Genomic DNA, 26,190 nt, shown 5'->3' on the forward strand with positions numbered 1-26,190 from the left:
GTCCAGTAATGATTATATTCCATTTTTATCTCATTCTTTTCACATTACATCCTAAGTATTTTTTATTTCATATTGTAAATGTAGCAAACCATTTTTAGTGACTACAAATCTGTTATATGGGTGCATAGTACTTTAACCACTTTCTTTACTGTTTAGGTTGTCTCATATGCCAAATACTTACATACAAATCTAATAATCTCTAGATTCCTTAGAATAAATGAAAGAAAGGAAAATTGCTAGGACAAAAGATAGATTACTTGTAACTAACATTGAAGAAACTTGAAGACAACTTTGAAATTTTAAGTATCCATTTCACATGAACATCAATAAAAAGTGCTAACTGTTATTGTTTAAGTTTCAAAAATCAGCATTTTCAAAAGGAACTAAATTACTAGATATACCTTCTAAATTTTATAAATAAGAAGCTGATATCCTATATAAACACATTCAAAATCATTCTTCCAAAGATGTTTAGGATTATATGAAAGAAATCAGAAGTTAATGGTAAATATAGTTAGGGTCATGTGAATCCTATTCCATAGGTATATTTAAATCAACTATTTGTCGAATTTCAGCTGGTGTATACGTGCTTGAAATAATGGCTGAATGAATGAAGAAATTATCAATGACTTTAGTTGTGCCTACGTATTCTTACAAATAAAACTAAACAATATCAATTGGGATTATGTAAAGGCTGTTCTTAATAAATATAACACGAGGTGTACTCTTCTATTAATCCCTTCCTTAGTTTTCTGAATTTACTAATTATGTGTAAAAGTTCGTTCTTAAAATGAAGTATTTCTTAAATTATATTCTCCCAATATTAGTTGAATAACCATTGTGTATGTCCAAAGGAGAGGGTGGAACAAGCATGGATGGCGACAGCTGTCACACTGACCAAACCTAACAGCCTGATGTGAATTTCAAAACATTCCTCATTCTGCCAGGAAACAGCCCTCCTCCTATTGCTTTCCACAAAATCACACCTTCATGGGATTGATGTTTCTCTGAGGCCCTCTAGACTAACGCTTACCCTGTAAGAGTTAGGACCAGATCATTTCTGACTCTGCTTTCAGCACTAACCCTCACTTGACAACTCATCAGCCATGTCATCTTTCAAGCACAGAGGAGGTTATTACAAGACACTTATCTTTCTATTCTAGTTTATCCTCAGAGATTTTATTACTCTATGGTTCACAAAGCATTTTTCAGATACATATCCTATGTAAGTGTCACAATCCAGTTGGAAAAGCAGGGGATCTATTATTAGGTGGTTCTTTTATAGGTGGTTCAGAAAGGAAAGGTAATGAACTAGAGGATGTCAGAAATAATATAAAAACCCAGGTTTCCCAATTTCTAGGCCAGTTAGTATTCCACTGTCCCTCCTAACATTCTCTGGCCCATTTAGGTAAAAGTAATCTTATGGATTAAAATGCTAGAAGTCGTTTACCACCTTAGAACTAAATAAAACTCAAATTTTTTTTCTTAAAAAGACTTTCCCTTGTTTAAATTGATATTAGTAATTCTGCCTCCAGACTGCTTTTAGATTTGAGTTGCAAGATCAATTCTTGCCAGAATTTCCAGGCTGCCAGGCTTTCCTGCAGACTTTAGACTTGCTGGCACCCCCACCCAATCATGTGAACCAATTCCTTAAAATATCTCTATCTCTAGATAGGTAGGTAGATAGATAGATAGATAGATAGATAGATAGATATAAGCAGCTAGCCATACATCCTGTTATTCTGTTTCTCCATAGATTTCTAATATAGTAGGTTAGATTTATTAACACCTATTCCCAAGTTCCTTCTCCTTAGTTTTTTTTCTGCTATGGAAGCTAGAAGTACCAATTTACCCACCTCTCTTGCAGCCACAGATGGCTATGTGACATAATTCCAATCAAGGATATGTAGGCAGAAGTCCACGGGGGAGGACTTCCATCCCTGAAGAAAGGACTAAACTCTTGCCAATAGAAAGTCTTTCCCCTTCCTACCTGAAACTAGAATCAGATACTTGAAAGTTCTTGAAATCTATAACCATGTAGACAGAAGCTAACATTCTAAGCAAAGGCAGATCAAAAAAGACAGTAAAAGCATAGGACCATGATGATAATATATAGCACCTACTTAGTCGTGGCCTACTTACCTACACTTTTGGAAAACTGACAATTTCTTAGCCCCCAGGGATGGCTCCTTTTGAGACTACTACAGTGAGGATGATTCATCAATTCCACACTCACTTCCATTTTATTCATATTCTCATTCAGGTATCCTTTCTCCTAGCTACACTCTAAATCCTTCAAGAGAAGTTTACATGCTTAGAACAATACACACAATCTTATATTGGCAAGTGCTTGAAATACATTCACTCAGACATAGGCTGCTATTCTAATATTTCTACCGTATGACTTCATTTTGTTTAAACTCTAGAAATAACGGTACCATTCTAAAGCTATTATCTGCAGCACCATCTTTATTTTTCATACTCTGTCTAGAGCTAAGTATAAGGCTGGTACTCAACACAGGCCTGCTTACTATGACAGTTCTAATAAAGATGGTAATAAGCCTATTTATCCTCAGGGATTTTCACAAGAATTTATTAACAGTTTAAGCCCATGAAAAAGGCACTCTTAGCAACTAATAAGTATGAACAGTAAGGGTTTCTACAAAGTTTTAGCCTTTTGAAAAAACAGTATTTAACTATTTCTGAAATTTTTTCTCTATGTGTACACATTTCTGACAAGTAAATGACAAATCTTCATTCTCACATAAACCAATTCATAAGGAATATTTTAAAGATAAAATCCTGAGTTCTCAGCATATATCCCAATAAGTAAAATTCTATCATGATACATATGCCCATGTGTGCTTTGTTCCTTCATAGTGAAGCAGAAAGAAACAATTTAGATAAAACTGATAGCCTACATTTTTATTTTCACTCTGAAGTAAAATATACAATTTTCTGTTTCTACAGAAAATGAAAGCTTTATTGTGAGATATTTTTCCTATAAACACACCTGTCAAGGACTAGAAGGACTGTACCTTCTGGTCCTTTTCATTCAGTCTTTATAGGTCTCTCCCAGAAAGATGAAGGTCTCTCTATCTCCAGCAGGAAGGGATGTGGAAGGGATGCTAAAATTGATGGCAGCAGCTCTCCATTCGAGGTCTTTACTGTCTGACCTTTGCAGCCAACTTCTTTTCTTTCCAATTTCCCCCTATTGAACACATCTGAACTTGTTTATTCCAATCTGACAACATAGTTTTAAAATAAAAATGAAATTTCGTTCTCTGAATGTTTAGGCAGAATGTCAATGTAACATAACAAGAAGAATATGGTCTTTGGAATCAAATGAACTAGAATTCAGAGCAAGACTCAAACAGCTCCTAGCTGTGTGAACTTGGGCAAGTTACTCAACTGCTCTGAATGTGTTGCCCATGTGGACCCTAAGGCAAAGGACAGTTTCACTCACTTAATCCTCCTTATGACTCAGAAAAGTATGTGAAGGCATCCAGTATAGTGCTTTCTATATAACTAATGATCAGTAGTTATTTTTATAGCTACATGTCAACATAAATCAATCTGATGCTTTATTGTTATTATTTCAGGTACTCAAGTTAAAAAGCTTAGATAATTGCTCATCATATTAAAAAATACTAGACAGTTGCAGACATTTCCAAGCATAGTCTTTGTTCTTCATGAGATAAAGTAAAATGAGCAGAATCACACTAAGTTATAGTTCAGCATTTGCTTAAGTTGTCTACATTGCTTTTTACACTATCCTAAATCCATCCTTACCCTGGCTTCCATTTTCCCACAGGCTATTACCTTAACTGTTAAAAAGATGCAGACATTCAACTAAATCGAAAATAAGTAATTGTGCCCCAAACCCTAAGGTACCTAGAAATAAACCTAACCAAAGGGTGAAAGATCTGTACTCTTAAAAACTAGAGAACACTTATAAGAAGAAAATTGAAGAGGACACAAAGAAATGGGAAAACATTCCATGCTCATGGATTGAAAGATTGTTAAATGTCTATACTACCCAAGGCAATCAACACATATAATGCAATCCCTATCAAAATAACACCAGCATGTTCACAGAGCTAGAACAAACAATCCTAGAATTTTTAATGGAACCACAGAAGCCTCCAAATAGCCAAAGCAATCCTAAAAAAGCAAAGCAAAGCTGGAGGCATTATGATTCTGGACTTCAAGCTATGTGACAAAGCTGTAACCAACAAGACAGTATAGTGGTGGCACAAAAACAGACAGATGCAGAGATTGATGGAACAGAATAGAGAGCCCAGAAATGAACCTACAACTGTATGGTCAACTAATCTTTGACAAAGCAGGGAAGAATATTAAATAGAAAAGACAATCTCTTTGACAAATGGTGCTGGGAAAACTGGATAGCCACATGCGAAAGAATGAGACTGGACCACTTCCTTACACCATAAACAAAAATAAATTCAAAATGGATGAAATATCTACATGTAAAAATCAAAATCCTAGAGGAGAACACAGGCAGCAACCTCCTGAGCTAGGCTGTAGCGATTTCTTACTGGACATGTACTGGAGGCAAGGGAAACAAAAGCAAAAATAAACTGTTGGGACTTCATCAAGATAAAAAGCTTCTGCACAGCAAAGGAAACAATAAAAGTAAAAGGCTGTTTATAGAATGGGAAAAGATATTTGTAAATGCCATATCTTATAAAGGCTTAGTAACCAAAATCTATAAAGAACTTTTGAAACTCAAAACCCAAAAAAACAAATAATCCGGTATAGGGTAATACATGTAAATGACTTCAGATTTAATATCAAAAGAGAGAAGGAAGTCTCATTGTGGAGCCCAGAAGAAAGTGGGATCACATCTTTAAGGTGCTAGAGGAAAAAAAAACCATAGACTCACAGTTCTATAGCCAATAAAAACATCCTTCAGGAATGAAGGTGAAGTAAAAACAGTCTCAGATGAAGGAAGACAAAAGAAATTCCTTGACAGTTGAACTGCTCTAAAATAACTGGTAAAAGTTCTTCAGAGAGAAGGGAAATGATACCAGAAGTTAACTTGAAATATCAGGAATGAAGGAGGATCAAAAGAAATGGTAAAATCTGGGTTAATTTAACATTCTATTATTTATTATTTGACATGCTCTTGGGTTCTTTAAAATATGTTTTATGGTTGAAAAAAAATTGTAACATTTTCTGAAATGAAAGTGGACCACTTTCTTGTATCACATGCAAAAGAAAATTCAAAACAGATGAAAGACATAAATATGAGACAGGAAACCATCAAAATCCTAGAGTAACCTCTTTGACATCGGCTGTAGCAACTTCTTACTAGAGATGTCTCCTAAGGCAAGGAAAACAGAAGCAAAAATATATTGGGATTTAATCCAAATAAAAAGCAAGCTTCTTTGCACAGTGAAAGAAACAATGAACAAAACTAAAAGACAACCTATGGAACGGGAGAAGATATTTATAAATGACATATCTGATAAATGGTTAGTATCCAAAATATATCAAGAACTTCTAAAGCTCAACACCCAAAAAAACAAATAATCCAGTTAAAAAAATGGGCATAAGACATGACTAGAGGGGGATCCCTGGGTGGCTCAGCAGTTTGGCGCCTGCCTTTGGCCCGGGACCGGATCCTGGAGTCCCAGGATCGAGTCTCGCATCGGGCTTGGGGCATGGAGCCTGCTTCTCCCTCTGCCTGTTATCTCTGCCTCTCTCTCTCTCTCTCTCTCTCTCTCATGAATAAATAAATAAATAAGATATTTTTAAAAAAGACATTACCAGACACTTTTGCAAAGTAGCCATCCAGATGACCAACAGACACATGAAAAGATGCTCAATATCACTCATCTTCAGAAAATACAAATCAAAACTAAAATGAGATATCACCTTATACAAGTCAGAATGGCTAAAATCAACAACACAGGAAACAAGTGTTGGCAAAGATGCAGTGAAAGCAGAATGCTCTATTGTTGGGAATGCAAACAGTTGCAGCCATTCTAAGAAACAGTATGGAAGTTTCTTAAAAAGTTAAAAATACAACTACCCTGCAATGTAGCAACTGCACTACTAGATATTTACCCAAAGGATACAAAAATATGAATTCAAAAGGATATATGTACCCCAATGTTGAAAATGACATTATTAACACTAGGCAAATTATGGAAAGAACCCAAATGCCCATCGACTAATAAATGGATAAAGAAGATATTGTGCACATACATACATACATACATACATACACACAATGGAATACTACTTGGCCACAAAAAGAATGAAATCCTGCCATTTGCAATGATGTGGACAGAGCTAGAGTATAATGCTAAGCAAAGTAAGTCAGTGAGAGAAAAACAAATACCATATGATTTCACTCTTATGTGGAATTAAGAAACAAAATGAATGTAGAGGGGTACAAAAGAAAGGAAAACAAAGAAATGGACCCTTAACTATAGGGAACAAACTATGGGTTACTTGAGGAGAGGTAGGGAGGTGGATGGGCTAAATAGGTGATGGGTATTAAGGAGGGCCCTTGTGATGAGCACTTGATGCTGTATGAAAGTGTTCTACACCTGAAACTAATATTACACCAATGTTAACTAACTGGAATTTAAATGAAAACTTGTAAAGAAAATAAAACACATAAAAAACAAAAGAAACATGTGATCAAAATGGCTCTACAAAATGATGCCAGGATTACGCACCAATTTTTTAAGCAGAAGAAAATCTATTAGATCCAGATCTAGATTAATTTGTCTATGCTACATTAATTCTACTCTACAGAAAAAGCACAGAAAATGTACTAACAAAAAAGTATTTCACAATTCTCTATCATTCCAAAATCTATGACTAATAAATGTATGTACACTGGTCATGAGAATCATATACCGCTAAAATCACTCCTTATTCAACTTTTTTTTTTTTCCTTATTCAACTTATCTAAGGGTTGTAGAAACTGGCTGGAAAACTAGATGTCACAAAGAATCATGCATGTAAATGGCATGTAAAGTGAAATTTAACACTAGTATGAAAAAATGGAAAACCAAAAATGGGATTCACCACTCAAATTCCTAAAAATATTTTTTTTCACATAGTGTTTTCAGTAACAAATTTTCTTTTGGACAAGGAATAAGGTGAAATCAGGGGTTCTTTAAAAAATAAAAGTAAAATGGTTTACATAATCAGTAATTATCAGCATCATTACTTACATACTTTATACAACTGATAATTGCTATAAAATAAAACCTGGAGAGCAATGGAACAGATCTGCTTTCCATTATTACCAGACACAATTTACCACTATCTATCAAAACTGATAAAATCAATTTCACTCATTATTACTGTTTCAAGCAATTCTTCAAATGATGTTCTTGGCAAAATGGAACTTTTTGTCTAATTAAAAAGGAGATTTAAGTTTTGCAAGCTTCGTATAGTTGGAAGGTATTTGCCAGGCTAGTTCTGTCATTTAGGAACGCAAAGCCATGTGACCTTGTGTTTAAAGTATCAAAACTGAAAATAAAAAATAAGATGATGCATTTTCTCTCAATATAGCAATTTGGTTTTACATGAAAGGTGTAATCAAAATTCATACTGTGTCAAAAAAAAAAAATTCATACTGTGTCAATAACATTAGGCCAGTGTAGCTGTATTTGTTAGCTAAGGCATCATTTTTGAAACAGATTTATTTTCTACAAAAAAAGGACCAAAAATTAAAATGTATTTAAATGAGGGTCTTACAGGACCTGATGAAAACACATTTATAAGGTGTGCTTCAAGCAATTCTGCTTTATTATAAAATATCATAATTATTTTATAATTATGTATATATTTGGTATTTCAATTAATACACTATCATTCATTATATTGCTTAACCTTCAAAAAACTAATTTATGGTATGCTGTGAAATGCTCTTTAAATGAAGAAACAGATCAATTCAAACAGATTATTTTTAAAATTAAGAATTAGACAATCTATATGTAGAATCTACTGGAGGGAATATATAAATATTATTGTAACAAATGTGTTTAAGAACAAGAGTGATCATCAGTTACATGCTTACAATCAATAAAAGTAAACATTCACAAATACTACTATAAAATGTTTTGTCAGAAAAGCAAATACTAATTAACAAAGTTTATTTGATTACACTGGGTCTTTCTATACAAAGTCAGCGTTCTCGCCGTTCTCGTCTGACCACAATTTCTTAAGTCTTTAAGGTTATTTAATTAAAATAGGAAGGCAAAATAAGAAAAAGGTTAAAAATGAGAAATGAAGAATTTTAAGCAACTCTAAAAGAAACACATGAATCAACATAAGCAATTATATGGATAGGATATCAAGGATGATGGATTTATGAGATACGTAATTAATCTAAGGTTATCCTGTTCTAAATCTATTTGTAACCAAAGCACCTAAAATTCAATTAAGATACAAAAAAGACTATATGTTCATAAATCCTAAATTCCAGTTTCACAAAGGAAGATATGTATCTTAAAGGATTGAAACACTAAGCTAAAGCCATATCAGATAAAAACTTTGTAACATGATTTCTATATTGTATGAATGAATAATCATAACAAATCTTATAAATCTGCAATACATTGCTTTTCTAAAATTATCTAAATTTTCAAGTGAAATAAAAACAACTTTTGTCCATTGCAAAATAATATTATATAATGAAGTTCCATGCTATATGCTTTAATGACCCAAAATTTGTTTGGTAATCCTATTGTAGAAAACTATACAATAACATAATATATTGCATATAAGATCTGGTAAATAAGGTATAAAAAATGGAAGCCCAAATTTATAACTTGACATTTATTATGCTTTATGCCCAATATTCTCTTACTGGCTGCTTAGTAATAAAGCACTTGTATGCCTCCCTATTAAATGTGTCCTCAAGAGCTCATATGTTAATAAATTTACATATGTATATACAAATACACATTTACATTAAATAAATTATACATACTTAACATATAATACAGTAAATTTAATACATATTTATTCACACTAAGCATTAATATTCAAGAAATATAAAATATGTATTATTTAAAATAATATAAAATAATATATATTTTATATTTCTAATTCTAAGTCAGTTGGAAAACATGCAACTTTTTTTATTTTTATTTTTTTAACTATTTTTTAAAAGATTTTATTCACAAGAGACACAAAGAGAGAGGCAGAGACATAGGTAGAGGGAGAAGCAGGCTCCCTGCAGGGAACCCCATGTGAGACTTGATCCCAGGATGTCAGGATCACACCCTGAGCCAATGGCAGACCCCCCCACCACTGAGCCACCTAGGTGCCCCCAGCATGCAACTTTTAATCTCCAAATTATTTGAGCTTAATTTTGGGTATAGAGATTAAAAAGGGTTAACCATTTGAGGAGTCTCCTACTCTTTTTAAAATTTTATTTATTTGGTTTTTCAGTTTTTGGTTTTCTTTGCACTTGTGATGAGCACTGGGTCTTATATGGATGTACTGAATCACTATATTGTATACCTGAAACTAATATTACACTGCATGTTAACTGAAATTTGGATAAAAACTATAAAAAAACAAATTTTTTTAGCTGTCTAGAAAAAGCGGGAATATGTATATTGATTACAAGCTGTTGCACTGTCCATTTTCCTTTTGCTCTCACACTAGTGAAAGCAGTACCTCTTAAAATAATAATTTAATTTTGTTTTGAACTATTACACAGCATTAAAATAAAAGAGAATGAAGGGCACCTGGGTGGCTCAGTCAGTTAAGGGCCTGACTCTTGATTTCTGCTCATATCATGATCTCAGGGTTGTGATACCATGCCAGGGGCAGCTCAGCACAGAGCCTGCTTAAGATTCTCTCTCCCCCTCTGCCCCTCCTACCTTGTTCTCTCTGTCACTTCCTCCCTTTCTCAAAAAAAAAAAAAAAAACATTAAAGAGAATGAGGATTTTTTATAAGAATGAGATTAATGAGAATGAGGTAATGATATAAGAATAACTCCAAGAAATATTCTTCACTGAAAAAAGCAGCATTCACAGAAAAGCGTATAATATGCCACCTCTTGTGAAAAACACAACTTGTGGAGGTGGGGAATACTGTGCATGCATAGTCTGACATGCAAAAGAAACTCTGGAAAGATGAGTACACAGCTGGTAGAGGGAAGGCCTCTCCAGACAGAAGGGGGACAGAAATTGAAAGAGCTTTTAACAGTATCTATTTTTATGCTTTGTTTTTGAACCATATTCTAAGTCCACTGGTTCCAATCACAAATAAAATTTAAATTTTTAAATAATTCAAAAACAAATCACTAATCTTAATAAATTAAATTTTAAGCAAACTTTTTAATCCTATGGCTATGGTACAAGTTTTCTTTTTACATTTTAAACAGTAACTGTTCACCCATGAATGAAGCTTGCATAAAACAAATGCATTGGGATTCCTGGGTGGTGCAGGTGGTTGAGTCTCAAACTGTTGGTTTCAGCTCAGGCGATGATCTGGGTGTTGTGATATCAAGCCTGGTGTCAGGGTCTGCACTCAGTGCAGAGTCTGCTTAAGATTCTCCTTCTCCTCCTGCCCTTCCTGCTCATGTTTTCTCTCTCTCTAATCAATCAATCAATCTTTTTTAAAAATGCCTTTATGTAGTCTGATAATACTTACAATGGAGCCATACTCCTACCTGCCTAACCTAAGAAATTAACAGCTTTGTGGGCCTCACTTTTGTATTTACATAGGACTTCAAAGCCAAACATGATGTCTGCCTCCACCTCTTATCTCTTTTCCTCTCTGATCTCCATTTTACTACTCTCCTGGCCCCTTCTTCAACTCTAGCTTCTGTTCTGCCTTTGGTGAGTTCCTGACTTGTGCCCTGATCGCTTTTGACTGGAAAGCTTCTCCCTCAGTTATCAGCATGGTTCAAATATCATTTTCTCAGTAAGGCTCACCTAACCACCCTATTTAAAATTACACATCTACTGTCCTGTATTCTTTAGTCCCTCCTGTGGTAATTTACTGTCTTTCCCCTCCAGAAAACAAAACAGGGACTTTTGTCCATTTTTTTTTCCCATTAGAAAAGTGCCAGGAATATTAGTTATTCAGTAAGATTGGTTGAATCAACGAATAATGAACAAAACTCAATGTATCCAAAATAAAACTCAATTTTTCTCACCCTCTGCCCAGGCCTGAAATACACGAATCACCCACACTTAGTCTTCCTTTATTCTGGGTCTCTAGGAATAGCACTATCATCTGAATCCAAAACCAAGGAGTTACCTTAAACTCTCCATTCTACTCTACATGGAATCAAGCATCTACTTGTGTTAATTTTCTTTCTTCACTAGCTCTCAATGCCATCTCCTCACCTCTACTTCCACTATGACTCTTTCATCAAAATTCATCTCTTATTGGTGTGGTGCAATAGCATCCTGTTTTTTGTCACCATTTCTAGGGACAAAAGCCTCCATTCCATCCTTCCAAGTTATACCCACTAACTGTGTAATCTGATCATGGTGTTTACTAATGAAAAACTCATCAAAGCTACTCATTATTTATGGATCTGATTTTCCACTCTGACTACTCTTTACAATTGCCCAGAAAGATTTTTAACAATATTATGCAAAAGCTCCATTACTACTATAGTATCTAAACCAATGACATTTCCCCAGGTGATTCTAATAATCAGTGATCTACAAGGTATAATCTTAAACCTTTGAGGATGCTGTACAAGATCTTTCCTGAGTTCTACCAACAGCTATTGAACGCCATTTCTCCTGCTCTCAGATATGCTTGAAGTAAACACACTATTTGCCACCATGCTCTCCTTCGACCTTTGCCTTCCCCGTGCATCCGGACTCACCTGGCAAGGTACCTATGCGTGACTTCCAGTCTGAAGGAAGCACTGCATTTTGCTGTTTTCTTTGGGGACTTCTTTCCTTATAGTCCTGTTATATCCTATATTTTCCTCTATTCCATTAGTAGACTATAGCATGGACATGAAAATATTTGTTGAAAATGACTGGTAAAAACAAATTTACCCACATAAGTTTTTAAATAAGTTATTGTTTCTGGAATCAAACAGACACCATGATAGCTTTTTTCCTTTTGTGCTCCAATTCAACAATCACAGTTAAAGCAATCAAGTCAATGAAAATATCCCACCTATAATTTTAAGAACTCTATTATTATATATTACTCAAATGTATTACATTAAAAAAGTTATAAAAACTCAAGAATTGCATGGATTAAAAAGTACTTTTTCTCTAAGAATGTTTTAAAATCTATCTTTAATTTTTCTTTTATAAAAAAAAGAGTAATATATGAGCCATGAAAATCAGATCATAAGACAGCCTACAGTTGTGAGTGATGGCTTTAAATTTATTATCTTAAAATCCACTCACTAACTCTTTGGAACAGATGAGTAACAGAAAGAAATGCAGAGTGCTGATTACTCTCCTATGATGCCCCCTAAAGTAAAACAAAAACAAAAGGTAATTTTTACAATGAATAGACTGGATATTTGAATACAAAGAAGTCATTTAAAAAGTTATACAGAGCTCTAAACCCTAGAGCCACATTAGAATCACCTAGGGAGTTTTAAACGTTACCCATATGACAAGACTCACCTGTAAGAGATTCTGAATATAATGGGTCAGGGATGGGTTCCAGCACCAGATTTTTTTTTTTTTTCAAAGTCCCCCAGGGGATTCAATTGTGCAGTCAGGCTAGGGAAGTACTGAATCAGCATGTTCCCTGTTACAGCAAAGCCCATCTTTCAAAAAGCAATTGCAATAAACCCTTTCCAATCAACATTCTCTCTTTCCCATGAGGGAAAAAAGAATATGAACATTGTAAACTGGAAAACATTAATAGTAGTTAAGAGTTATACAGGACTTATATGAAGCATTATTCTAAGGGCTTCTAATACATTGACCTTTTTATGCCTCACAATGGCTCTGTAAAGCTGGCACTATGTTATGCCATTCTGCTTCTACAAAAATAGCTAACAGTTGCAGAATACTTAACACTGCCAGGCATTATTCTGAGTGCTGTTATATACATTGATTCATCTAATCTTCACAACTGTTCTATGAGGTAGGTACTGCGATTGTAACGATTTGATAGAAAGGCACAGAGAAGCTAAATTACTGTCTAGCGCTTTACAGCTAGTGAATGGCAGAGCTGGGATTTGAAGCCAAGTATTCTAGCTCTAGATTTTATTAAAAACCAAAATCCTACTGACCTGTGCTCTACGAAAGGCACAAAATATATTAATACACAATAAAATCACTACACGTCTTTATCTTAACTCATCTTCAGGAAATATTAACACTAATGTGAGAGGAAGAAAGAAGGATCATGTGATCCCAGTTCCAAAACAGGCATCACTGGTGAACCCAACTGGAGCTTTTATGACTTAGAATGAAAAAGAATTTAGAAGGATGACAAAGATGGGAAACCCAACTCTAGAAGACATGAAAGCAAGAGACTGGTTAGAAGCCAGGCCCCTCCTCCTTGTGAGCTCCATGAAGACAAGGAAGGTCTATGTTTGCTCACTGCTGACAGTGCTCAATAAATACATATAAGCAAATGAAATCAGCTAGCTACAGAAGATGTGAGACAACTGAATTCTAAAGCAGGCTTTTTATCTTAACGCTGTATTTTTCTCATATTTCACAATACCCATAATGTATAATACCTTTATTCTATATAAAACTTATTTCTGTATAATAGATTATATTAGAATATACTTTTTCATTAAAATGTTGATCTTTTGACATTTTAATTTGTGTATGCAAATTTTAAATAAACTTATATTAACTTATATTAATTATATATAACATAAAATTATATTTTAAACAGTTTAAACTTTAAAAGTTTATAACATAAACTTATATTAATTATATATAACATAAAATTAACTTATATTATATAAAAACTTAACAATTATATTCATATAATTTTTTAAAAGATTTTATTTATTCATGAGAGACACACACAGAGAGAGAGAGGCAGAGACACAGGCAGAGGAAGAAGCAGGCTCCCCAAAGGAAGCCTGATGCAAGACTCTATCTCTAGGGAAAACGACCTGAGCTAAAGGCAGACATTCAACCACTCAGCCAACCGGGTGCCCTTATATTTATAGAATGTATATAATTATTATATGATAAATTATTAATTAAAATAGACATTTCTAATAATCAACTCAATAGCTATGTAACCACATTGCTAATTCTAGGCCAAGTTGTTAGGAATTCTCTTGGGCCTGACTCTGTGCTCCTCAGATGGGATGGCCATTGGGTTTCTGACGTGGTTTGACTTCTTCATTTGTAGCTGGTGTCTCTATCATCCTCTTGATGAACAAAACACAATCATATATCTATTCTTAACCAATGACACAACAGATGCACTCTGGGTTCTCACCAGACAACATGCATAATTCAAATTTCCTGTTGGCCAACCTAATGTACAACATCTTAGTGAGAAGTAATATCCATGAAGGGCTCTCTGAAGGCTATTCTAAATTTTAAAATAAAATCAAGTAAGTCACCAGACAATGATGCACCTGAACATAACTGCATTGTTTCTTTTTTTTTTTTTAAGATTTTATTTATTTATTCATGAGAGAGAGAGAGAGAGAGGCAGAGACACAGGCAGAGGGAGAAGCAGGCTCCATGCATGGAGCCCAACGTGGGACTCGATTCCAGGTCTCCAGGATCATGCCCTGGGCTGAAGGGAGCACTAAACTGCTGAGCCACCCCGACGGCCCAACTTCATTGTTTCCAAGTAGAACTCCTTCAGTAGAACTGCCCTTCTGTGTTGCATTCCTGGTTTATGTTGAGGAGATTAATAAGAAACATGGAAGTAAATCATCCTATTATAATCACAGACGTGGTGCTGAGTGTTGTAATCCCTCAGAGCCTCCCTCTGTTCTATGGGAAAGGTTTCTTTCAGATCTCAATATTTAGATAAGTTAGTGTTCTCTTTAATACCAGCTAAACAGGAGCCTAAAATATTTTTAATATCATTTTTCTTAATTTTTACATCTTTGTTTTTCCATTATTTCTCCACATTTTAATTTTATTGTATATTACTTTTATTAATATGTATCTATTTTTAAAACTCTTTTTAAGGTACTGATGCTCTATAAATAATTAGGGCTAAAAATCAAAAATAAAACTGAAAGACACAATGAAAAATTCATATACTATGGATGGTAAAAATGAGAGACACAGCTTTCAAAATTATCAGTGATGAGTAGGGATTTTAGAATATCAAGGAATTAAGAAATCCATTTCATTTATTAGTTAGCTCCAAAACAATGCTTACAGATTTTTTTAATACTATTTTGACCAGTTAATTAGAATTTATAATATATCTATTGTACTATAAATGTCCAACACCTTTGCAAGACAGGGTAACCTTAAATAAATGTCATGATTCAAAATGATTTATAAGTGGTTAAGCCTTAACTAGTGTTAATAGTTAGGATAGTGATTGAACAGAATGTTAGAATTCTGAAGAACTGCAACCCCCCAACTGTTCAGTTTACTGAGATTTTCTTACTGTTTAATAATATCAAATAATGACCCAGATGCCTGAAGATACTGATTTTTTTTATTTTAATGAAGTTCCTGTTTAGCTCCAATATCCCATTATTAAAAGGTACACCTTTATGCAAAACAAGGAACATGCTATAATCAAAGTAAAATGTCATATTAGTTATATGACTGAATACATCTCTTTGTATAATGAGCACTAATTTACTAGATAGAAAAAAGAGTGAAGTAAATGTTTTTCAAAATATAGGTTTTTGGAGATCAAGACAAAAGAAGTAGAAGTAAAAAACTGACTTGGAATTTCTTCAGGAATTTAGTATATTTGTGATCAATTTAGGAAGAAGAATATTCAAAGTTTTTAAACTAAAATTAATATTTATGTTATCACAGAACTTATTTCAAAATTGTGTGGAGGCATCTACCTAACTATTTTTCACAACTTGTAGGAATCATCTTCTTGTAAAGCACATACTGTCACAATTCAGGTGATAAGGCATCAGTTAACAATAAAAATAAACTAGCTACGACTACAAAATACGAAAAACCATACCTTGTTTCTCCTTCAACCTGGAATGCAATTTCATTTTGTACAAGGGAGAAAACAATGTGGCAGAAAAGAAACTGCATAAAATCAATGCATGATGATTTCATGTGACAAGTGGAATGGGGGTGGGAAGAGTAGGTGTGAGAAGCTTACTGCTTTTAGTTAAAAACTAAACTGTGACTGAATAAGAACCAAGAAAAGAAGTTTGAAAGACCGAATTTTAGATCAAAATCCCCACTTATGCTTTTCCATACATATTAATATACTTAAGGGGCATCAACCATGTTCATGATACAGCAAAATTAGCATTACAGAGGAATGAAGCCCATAAGTAATAGCAAGATGCTAAGAAGGATGTGCAATAGTCCTTTAAGAATGGCATAGATATTTTAACCTTAATGGTTATGTTATGAAGAAGTTATATGTAGTTAAGGTTTTTATGGTGTAGCTCTCTGGTATTACAAGCCCAGAGAAACACTTTCAGAACATATCCTTTTGTGAAATAATGGAATCTTCTAGGGTGTTTATAGCCTTTAGGGGGCCAAGATTAGACATAAGACATTCTGGCTTAAAATTAACTCTTTAAGGAATCTAATAAAAAATCTGTTTAGTCGTAAGAAATGGTTTTTTAAACCCATAGAGAAATATTTTTTATCAACAAAGAGCTATATTTTATTTGAAACAACATTTAATTGAATGAAATAAAGATATATATGTTCTCTGGCTCCATTTAAGTATAAACATTAAAAAGATAAATACACGCTATTCCAAAGATAAGTCTTAGACTATGAAACGTAAAACTCCCTCACAGGGAGAGGAAGAATCATTGAAATTAAAATCACTTTAATGCTTGAATATAAAAGATCTTACTAAAACAAAAACCGAAGAAACACAACTTCCAATTCTGCTAAGACACGGGCTGAAAGTGAATTGTTTAAACTTTTTCCTTTAACAGCAGGGACTTTCTAGGTACTAAAAACATACCTAAAACAAAGAAAGTTTAACTATTCTAATGATATACAAATTCTAACAGCCAAGGTGAAAAAAATAATTCTTCTGTAAATTACAGTATTTAAAATACACATCTCATTCTTACTAGAAGATCAGTTCATTTTCTAGAGACTATTTTAATAAAAATTTCAACATGTGGATTATCTGTCTCAAAATATCAGGACTCTATGTATACCTGGGCCAGGCAGTTAGAAAAAACATGCAAGGAGAGCTTGGTGCTAGAAACAGGACCTGAAGGGGACTAAAGACCGTCTGTCTCTACTAAAGGCATCAAAAAACAAAAACAGAAAACCTTAAAACACTCTATGAGCCAAACAATGTTTAAGAGCCATATGCAGCCTCCCAAGCTGCCAGATTGTAGCTCAGATAACTAGGAAAACAGTAGCCAAGACAGAGCTCTACCAAAAAAGTCAGTAGATGCCAATAAATTCTCACACTCACAGAGTGAATAAAATAGAATGATTTCTCACGAACATGCTTCAGTTAGTAATCTTTACTTAAACAATTTGAGGTATAAATGAGCACAAAAGCAACCCATCAAGTGTGTTGATTATTAACATCTGCCATATGTCCTTAGAATCTAGATGTTTCTCCCTCCAAGAAGCAAAGGGAGAATCCTAATTTTGACTGTCCAATGGTCTCAGGCACACAGAGAACCAATCCACCTGAGGCTCACCAGCAACCAAAGGCCTTTTAACTCAGAAGAGGTCAAGGGACTCTTGGGCCCTAAGTATGATCTTGGCACACATCACATGATCTCTTGCAATACTGGGATTGGCCAACAAAGCACGTTAATTTAATGAGAACATGATGAAAAGCAGAGCATACCAAAATGCATTTGTAATCTATTTTATATATCATTAAATATAGAAGGAAAAAAGTACAAGGGAAGGAGATGGTAGAGAGAGAAACAAAGCAAGAAGCTCATAGGTAAGACATATTATCCCAGACTACCAGGACCTTACCCTGGTAGGAAGTAAAGCTATCTATCATTTCCTGAAAAAGTGAGCAACATCAGAATGAGGTTCTACATACTAGAAAGAAAAGCTCCTGGGTATTCATATAAATTGTCTGCAGAATGAGATACTACTAACTTCCTTTCCTACGGAAAATTCCAGAGAAAATCAGAAAAAAAAAAAAAGCCATTGTTCTGCCAACTGATCTAGAAATGTATGCTTTAATTTTTTTTTTAACAGAGAGTCTGATCTATTTGGGATTCCTTAAATATGTATATTAGATAATCACTTGTTAAATAAAACTTTCTGCATTATCTCCTTAAGATAAGCTATTAATATGGTGGTCAAAGACTGAAGCAAATATTTGTAATGCTTCATTTAAATATACAAACTTCCATGTTTTATAATAAGTTCTACTGACATTGGATTCCCTATACTTCTACAGTACCAAAACACTGGTTTATTGTTCTTTGCCAGAAAAGCGTAAACTTGGACTCTTCAACTGAAAAGAATTCAGTTTATTTTTAGTTTGGCTCTTTTGATATAGACAAATCACTCATTATTAATACTTAATAAATGAAATAGAATACCGATGAATCCCTATTATACATAATATAGTACACGATCTACTCAGCAACAATATGACAATAACTAATATCTACTGACAATTTACGAGGTGCCAAGCACTGTATTAAGGGCTTTACATAGATCATTTTGCCATTTCACTTAATCTCCAACAGTAGATACTGTTACAATCTCTAATATCAGTTGAATTAAACAAGGCTCAAAGAAGTAATTTATAAAAGGCAACAGAACTCAAACCAAGTTCAAGTTTACCCTCTCTTTTTCTCAATTATGCTTAATTGTAAATACAAAGAAAGTACACTTTCACTGAGCAGTAAAGAATTCTAGAAGATTCCATGGTTTTATAAAAAACATAATTTATAATAAAGAAAAGCTACATTGTCTATATAGTTTAATAGATTTGTCCAATTCTCTTCCTGAAAGATTTGCAAGTCTGTTCACCACTTTTAAGAGATAAAAATCAATCATGAATGTTTCATATATTCAAACTCAAAAAATCGTGGATTGTGCTCTTAACTCTGCTTGAACTTTTACTAGGAGAAAAAGCCAAACAATCCTGATATCCATGAAAGAGATAAAGGAAATTCAAGATTTTAAGAGAATTCCATCACAGATGGTTCTTTCAAAAGAAATATGAAAACAAAGTTAAGGATCAATTTCATAACTTGTTATATGACCAGATACAAAATCTCACCTTTGCTGAGGATGCCAATGTACAGTAGAATAGATTACTTTTTCCATATAATGTGAACAGTAGCAGAGAATGGACATGATCTGAACTAACCTAAAATCCAAACTGGAAACCCCTAGTTTGTGATTCAATTGACCTAATCAGGTGTCTCATTAACAAAGAACACCTTTGTTTGGCTGTGATCCAATTGACCTAATCAGGTGTCTCAAAACGGAGAACAACATCCTAATATTAAAATGCTGAAATTACAACTTAATTGTGTATTTATCTTTACTGAATGTATTAGCAGATATTGTTTAATATGTCCCCTGGTAATGAAATTTTCCATCATTCCTTTAAATAAGACTTTGTTGACTTTGTATTACCAAATTGATGCCTCCTCTAAAATAAATACTGTTTAAATACTCTTTAAAAACTGAAATTCCAAAACAAAACTATACAACTGTTTAGCAAAACAAAGTGAATAGCACAACTTCAGAAAAAAGTATTTTCTACTGGCAGGAAAAAAGGTAGAAATGATTTTCCTCATACAGATTGTGAAGTCAGTGATGTCCTAGTATGAGTCCAAAATAAAATGTATTTTGAAAAGTTAATGAATATATTGTGATCATGAAGTTACATCTTGTAAGAATTGGAACCCCTTGGCTTGTCTATTCTTTTATGTCAGTTTATGATAAGATGTAAGATTCCACTTATTCTAACACAGAGTATGCACATCTATGAGAATTCCCATACATTTTAATCAGAACAAATGTCTATTTTAAAAATAAATATTAAGTCAATTCTTTGGCACATAGGTTACCTGAGCATATTTTACTCTCTTGGAATATAAATGAGTACATGGCTAGGTGAAGACTATGCTTTCATAGCATAATCAATGAAAACATGAGGGGAAGGACATTTAAAAAAAAGGTCTGTTAAAACTTTCTATGTGATATTAAGCCAATAAAGTATCAAATAAAACACAATAAATTCTCACCTTTATTTTTAAATATGGTTAATTTTGTTTAATCATCCACACAGAACAAATGTCTCCAAAATATCTTCATACAAACAAAATCAACCTAATGTGTTTTCTATACTACTTATTTTTTGCCTTCTAGTTAGTTTTACATTACATGAAGAAACACAAATATGTTTCAATAAGTTTATTCTAAAATACCTATTTTTAACTATAATGTTCTTGCATATATTTTATTCTACAGGGTAGTCATAGTTTTACAAAAAAAAAAAAATTACTCTCTTATACCAAAGGAAATGAGGTATATAATATTCTAAATTTGCATAGTATGTAATCCAAATAAATGGTTGCTGATAATTTTTACTTTCTATAATAGATAGAAGAAATATTCCTCCAAAGTATAAATACCATAAAGTAAAAAAATTAAGGAAAATTAACTAAAGTGGGATTACACTTCCAAAAGAAGAGTGAATAGGACTGCATAATCTTGAGGTAGCGTGACTTCACAAGGAACATATTTTTATGTTTCTTCTGTACCAGGAGACATGAAAAATTTGAAAAGATAAATAAATAAGTTAAGTTGTAATTTACAAATATGTGCATTGGGTAGCTGAAGTGTATCAAACCCCAAATACTTAAAAACCAAACTATTGGAAAGTGCAATACACTATTTAAATGTTAAATCCAATGTTTACTAAGAATATCTTTTAGGAAAACTAATTTAAATAAAGTTATATTTCATTTCAAAACAAATTTCTGAAGGAAAAAAAATCCCAGATATTTCATAAAGCTAATTATCACAATAAAAGAACAGTTCATAACAGATGATCTAAGTAATAGCTGCTGTTCAGGAAATGGAGTAAGAGCAGACAGAGACCAATTTTAAGCAATCAATCATAATATTAAAGTTACTTAACATCATCATAACTACTTCTGTTTTCCCAGGTAAGTAATTCCCTTTATTCTGTGAATAAATCTATCATAAATGATATATAATGAGCTAACTTTTCCTATGCTTTAAAAAAACAGCATGTTAAATTTCCACATGAAAATCTTTCAAGAAAGAATTTTCAGATTTTAACTATTTGGAAACAAAGAGATGTGATTATATACCTAACCAAAACAACAACAGCAACAACCAACCAAGTACCAAATGCTAAAGGCAGTAACAACCCGAGAGAATAAAATCAGTCCTCTTGTTAGAGACCGAAAATGGATAAGCATGTATGTAAACACCAGTAAATCAAATAGATGGAAAGTAGCATCTTCCAAAGATGTGACCATTTATATAGGCCGCTACTTAAAGCTGAGGGTCATGCTAAAATACTTCAATCGGTCTCAGCCCTGTGAAGAAAGTTGTCTTCCACAACCACTCTTGTGTCCATTCCTGGCTGCTTCTATCATTTTCAAGCAAATAAAAAGATACTGAGAAATTAAACAAAATCACTGCCCCAGATTATGAATTGGCATGCATCTGTAACACGTGAACATTTTCATCACAGACTGTCTTACCTCATAAGACCATACACACTGAGTCCCGCCGAAGCGTCGAACACATCTTCCTACTTCGACGTCCTCATGAGTGGTGTACATTTCTCTGAGGCATTCACCAATATGTGGCACCATCCTCCTGAGAACCTCTCGACTGAAGATCATGCCAGGTCCCCCCATACAGAAGTTCTCTCCAGGCTCCAGCCCCAATTTTCCAAGTTCTTCAATATTTCCCAGGCCAGTCTGACCCAGGTAGAGAGGCTTGCTGCTATTCAGTGATCGAAGAAACTCTTCTAACTTATCACCTACAAAGAGAAAGGCAACAGTCACTCCTTTTCCTCATTTCATAATTATTTAGAATATACAAAGTAAGAGAAAGAACTTCCGACACTCCGCGAAAGTCACACTACAATTGAAAAAAAAAACCTCTCTGAATATTCTATTATTTTAAAACTACTAATTTTCAGTTACTAATTAAATCATAATGGAATGTTATCAATCTTTTTTTTTAATTTTTTTTTTTAATTTGTATTTGTTTACGATAGTCACAGAGAGAGAGAGAGAGAGGCAGAGACACAGGCAGAGGGAGAAGCAGGCCCCATGCACCGGGAGCCCGACGCGGGACTCGATCCCGGGTCTCCAGGATCGTGCCCTGGGCCAAAGGCAGGCGCCAAACCGCTGCGCCACCCAGGGATCCCTGTTATCAATCTTTTAATCAAGTTCACTGAAAAGCCTTAAGAAGTCTAACGACCATCACTTTGTTTTGTAAAAGGTGAGATAATGACAAGAATAATGACAAATTTCTTAACATATATTTGAAGTAATGATAAATTTTTTAGAAAACAATGTTATATTTAGTATTGACTGACAGACTGTTGATATTCAATAAATATTTTTCCCTGATAATTTAGTTGCATTTTTGTCCTTAACTTCACATTACTGAACAGTCATATATAACCCAAAAGCTGATAAAGAGAGGATTATTAAAGTCTCTTGGAATTTAACTTTGGAAAACATCTTTTCAGAAAAAATAAATATTTGTTAAAAATTAAATAACTTGTTTCCTTACAGTACCTAAGTTCATCAAGAAAAACTATTTAAAAGTAAAACTCTGTAGCTAAAACAGTTTGAACACATTAGGTATTCTACAAAGTGATACAACGAGGTAGTCACCTTCTTTATATTCCCAGTCAGCAACTTTAACTATCATTTTTTTTGATGAGCCTGGCACTTGAAGTCATTTATCTTGATTCCATGCCTCGCCCCTTGGATCTCAATGAGTTTGGGCTATTATTGGGTTCTTAATACAAAATACATTTCATTCTTAATAGAAATGGAAAGACTACGGCACTTCAGTGTTCTGAAGGACAATCTTTCAAAGCACTGAGAGAAATGACAGAAGTAGATGCTGCTAATGCATTTTAGAAATACTCTGCAAAGTATGGCAAACTCCTGCCAGGAAGCCTTTGTGATTTTAATGAGGCACAGAAGAGAAGGGGGCTACACAAGAAAGGATTTATCGCTTACAAATATAGATATCTGTACATATGAAATCTATAAGTATTTTCATTAGAAATGCAATCATTTATTTTTATATCGAATTATCAAGGGAATGACTTCACTCTTCCCAATCTCACCCCAAGAAATCCCTAGTTATTACTCTACACTCACTCCCTGAGCCAAAATGTAACACATCTTGTTCGTTTTCCCTTGAATCAGGTGAAAGACTACCTAGATCAGGAGAAAGCAATGAGGCTACAAGAGAGGTATGCACTAGGGAGGGCTGCCTCCCTTTGACCAATCCATCTCTATCTCCGCAACGGGCAGGACTGGAAAGATTTACTCCGGCTCTTAGGAACTCGTCTATGCTGAGTTTAGAAATCTCTGGCCAAAGCCACCCACACCCAGGGTGAAGGACCGCGCCTCTTTTAAAACTGACAAAGTTTTCTCCTGCTGTGGCTGTGCGTGGTTTTGGAAAGGACTTCCAGGCTCCGCTTATCGCCGCAGCCACCGAAACAGACTGGAAAGGATCCACACTAGTGTATATACAGCCTGGAGCTCCTGGCATCTGGAGAGCTCAACGAGCGCTGTCCCCTTCTTCTCCACCGCCAGTTCCTAAAGACACATTCATCTCCTCGGGGTTTTACAGAGGAGCGGCGGGGAGCGGGGAGCCGGGAGCGGGGGGGGGGGGGGGGGGGCGTGGTGGTGGCAGCGGCCGACTCGCTGCTACACTGTAGCGGCTGGAAGGAGGGGAGCGCTGGAGCGGTGTGGGGGTGCTCAAGGGCTCCCAGGGCGTGGTGGGTCGTGACAGAGGGAAGGGAACGCACAGGGAACGGTCCGGAACAGCGAGAAATGATGCCTTAATCTCAGCAGCTCCCAAACTGCGCTAGATCCAACGAAGACAAAAGGATCGTAGGCTAAAGCCAGCACACCCTCTCCAGACAGGCTCTCGCCCGGGCTCGGTCTTCCTTCCCGTCACCGAGGACACGCCCCTCTGGATAGATTCGGGAAACTACCCCCACCCAGGGCTGTCAGAGCCGGACAGCGTGGGACTAGCCTCTGGCTAAGGCTGAAGTCCCTTGCCACACCGCCCTCCCACACAGTGCAGAGTAGGGGCGAGCGCAGGGCGGAGGCGAGCACAGCACGAGTGAGGAGGGCGAATAAAGCCGGTCAGGTGTGAGGGGGGGTCCAGACCGCAGGAGGAAAGGACGGTGGGCGGAGGCGAGGGGGTGGGGGACGGCAGGCCGGGGGCTGCAGGAGCCCCGAGCACGTGCCGACGAGCAGCAGAGAGGGGCTGGGCAGGGGCAGGGCAGGGGCGGGGGCCGGGGCCGGCTGCAGAGAAACGCGGGAAGGGGGGCGCGGGAGAGGAGGGGCGGGCGGGCGGGCGGCGGGACGGCTGGCGCTGGGAGGTCACCTTTGATGTAGACGTCGTCGTCGGCGCGCATAAACCACTCATACTTGTCCAGGTAGTGGTCGTGCATGTACTTGATCATCATGAAGGACTTTTTCTGGGGAGGGTAGGAGTCGTCCACCCCCGGGAGCGCGATGACAGGCAGGGGTGGCGGGGGCTGGCTCGCGCCGGCGTTCGGGGACTGCTCGCTGGAAAAAAACTCCACGCGGCCGGGGATGAAGCGCGCCCAGGTCCGCTGCGCCGCCAGCGCGCGGCTGCCCAGGTACTTCTGCGCGGTCATCACTCCCACGTACAGGAAATCCCGGGGTCGGGAGCTCGGGGCGGCGGCGCCCCCGTCCCCACTGCCGTTGTGGCTACTCCCCGGCCGGCCGCTTCTCCGCTGCCCAGCCGCGCCCCCGTCCTCCTCCTCGGGGTCCCCTTCGGCCACGGGGGCGCCCGGCAGCCCCGTTGCGCCCTCGGGCTCGCGTCCTCGCCGGCGCTGCTGCAGCGGGGCCGGCTGTTGCCAGGGGCTGCTCCGAAAACTGGTCGCCCCCGGCGCCGCCTCGGGCAGCGGCGGCCCCGGGAGCTCCGGGCGCGCGGGGGGCGCCGACTGCTCCGGCCGCGGCCGGGGCTGAGGTTGGGGGAGCGGCTGCTGCGCGCCGGCGCCGGGGCCCGCGGCCGAGCGGCCGTAGTAGGAGCAGAGGCTGGAGCCGCGTCTCTTCCTCTCGCTCAGCTCCGCCACCCTGGGGGCGATGAGCCAGGACGCGGCGGTGAAGCCCAGCACGAGCCCCAGCGCCACGCTCATCCACGGGCGGCGGGAGCGCACGGCCATCGCGACGGCTGTGGCGCTGCGCGCGGGTCCCCGGCTGACACCCGCCCCTCCTCCGCCTCGGCGCCCCCAGCCCGGGCCGCTGCCCGCGGCCGAGGCGCCGACGCCGACGCCGACGCCGGCTCCCGCTCCCGCTCCGGCTCCCGCTCCCGCTCCGGCTCCGGCTCCGGCTCCGCGTCGGAGCGCTCCGGGCTGCAGCTGCCGGCTGCGCTCCCCGCTCCGCTCCGGGTCCCGGCTCCGAGCGAGGGTCGGGAGTGAAACTTCTCCCGGCGGCGGCGGCGGCGGCGGCGGCGGCGGCGGCGGCGGCGAGAGGAGCTGCAGCAGGAGGAGGTGGAGCGGCGGCGGCGGCGGCGGGGGCGCGTCCGCTCCTAGGCTGCCACCCTGTCACTGGCGCGCCTGGTCCCTCCCTCCTCCCTCCCCGAGCCCCCGCCCTCGCTCCCCGCCTCCCGCTCCCCCCGCCCCCCACAACCCGCCGCCCGGCCGGGGACCGGCCCCGGGCAGGAGCCGCGAGCAGCGCCGCCGGCAGCCCGCGAGCCGCGCGGTGTCCCCGCCACCCGCCCTCGGACGCCCCCGTCCGCGCCGCGGCCCAGAGCCGGCCTCCTCTCCGGAAGGAAACGGTCCGGGTCGGGCCGCCTCCGGCTCCCCGCGCCGACGCCCCCTCGTCCCTCCGCCCACGG

General features: G+C 37.5%; 1 protein-coding gene across 1 annotated transcript in view; it reads right to left on the reverse strand.

The window, feature by feature from the left end:
• Positions 1-25,809, reverse strand: part of CHSY3 (chondroitin sulfate synthase 3) — a 265,713-nt gene extending 239,904 nt beyond the window's left edge. Inside the window, exons 1-2 of the mRNA XM_025994981.2 lie at positions 24,709-25,809; positions 21,816-22,099 (exon numbers count right to left, since the gene is read on the reverse strand). Coding sequence (XP_025850766.2) covers positions 21,816-22,099; positions 24,709-25,516 — 1,092 coding nt within the window. The 5' untranslated portion in view covers positions 25,517-25,809. The remainder of the gene's footprint in view (positions 1-21,815; positions 22,100-24,708) is intronic.
• Between the last annotated feature and the right edge of the window lie 381 nt (positions 25,810-26,190).

Source organism: Vulpes vulpes, chromosome 12, assembly GCF_048418805.1.
Source record: "Vulpes vulpes isolate BD-2025 chromosome 12, VulVul3, whole genome shotgun sequence".
NCBI classification, from domain to species: Eukaryota; Metazoa; Chordata; class Mammalia; order Carnivora; family Canidae; genus Vulpes; species Vulpes vulpes.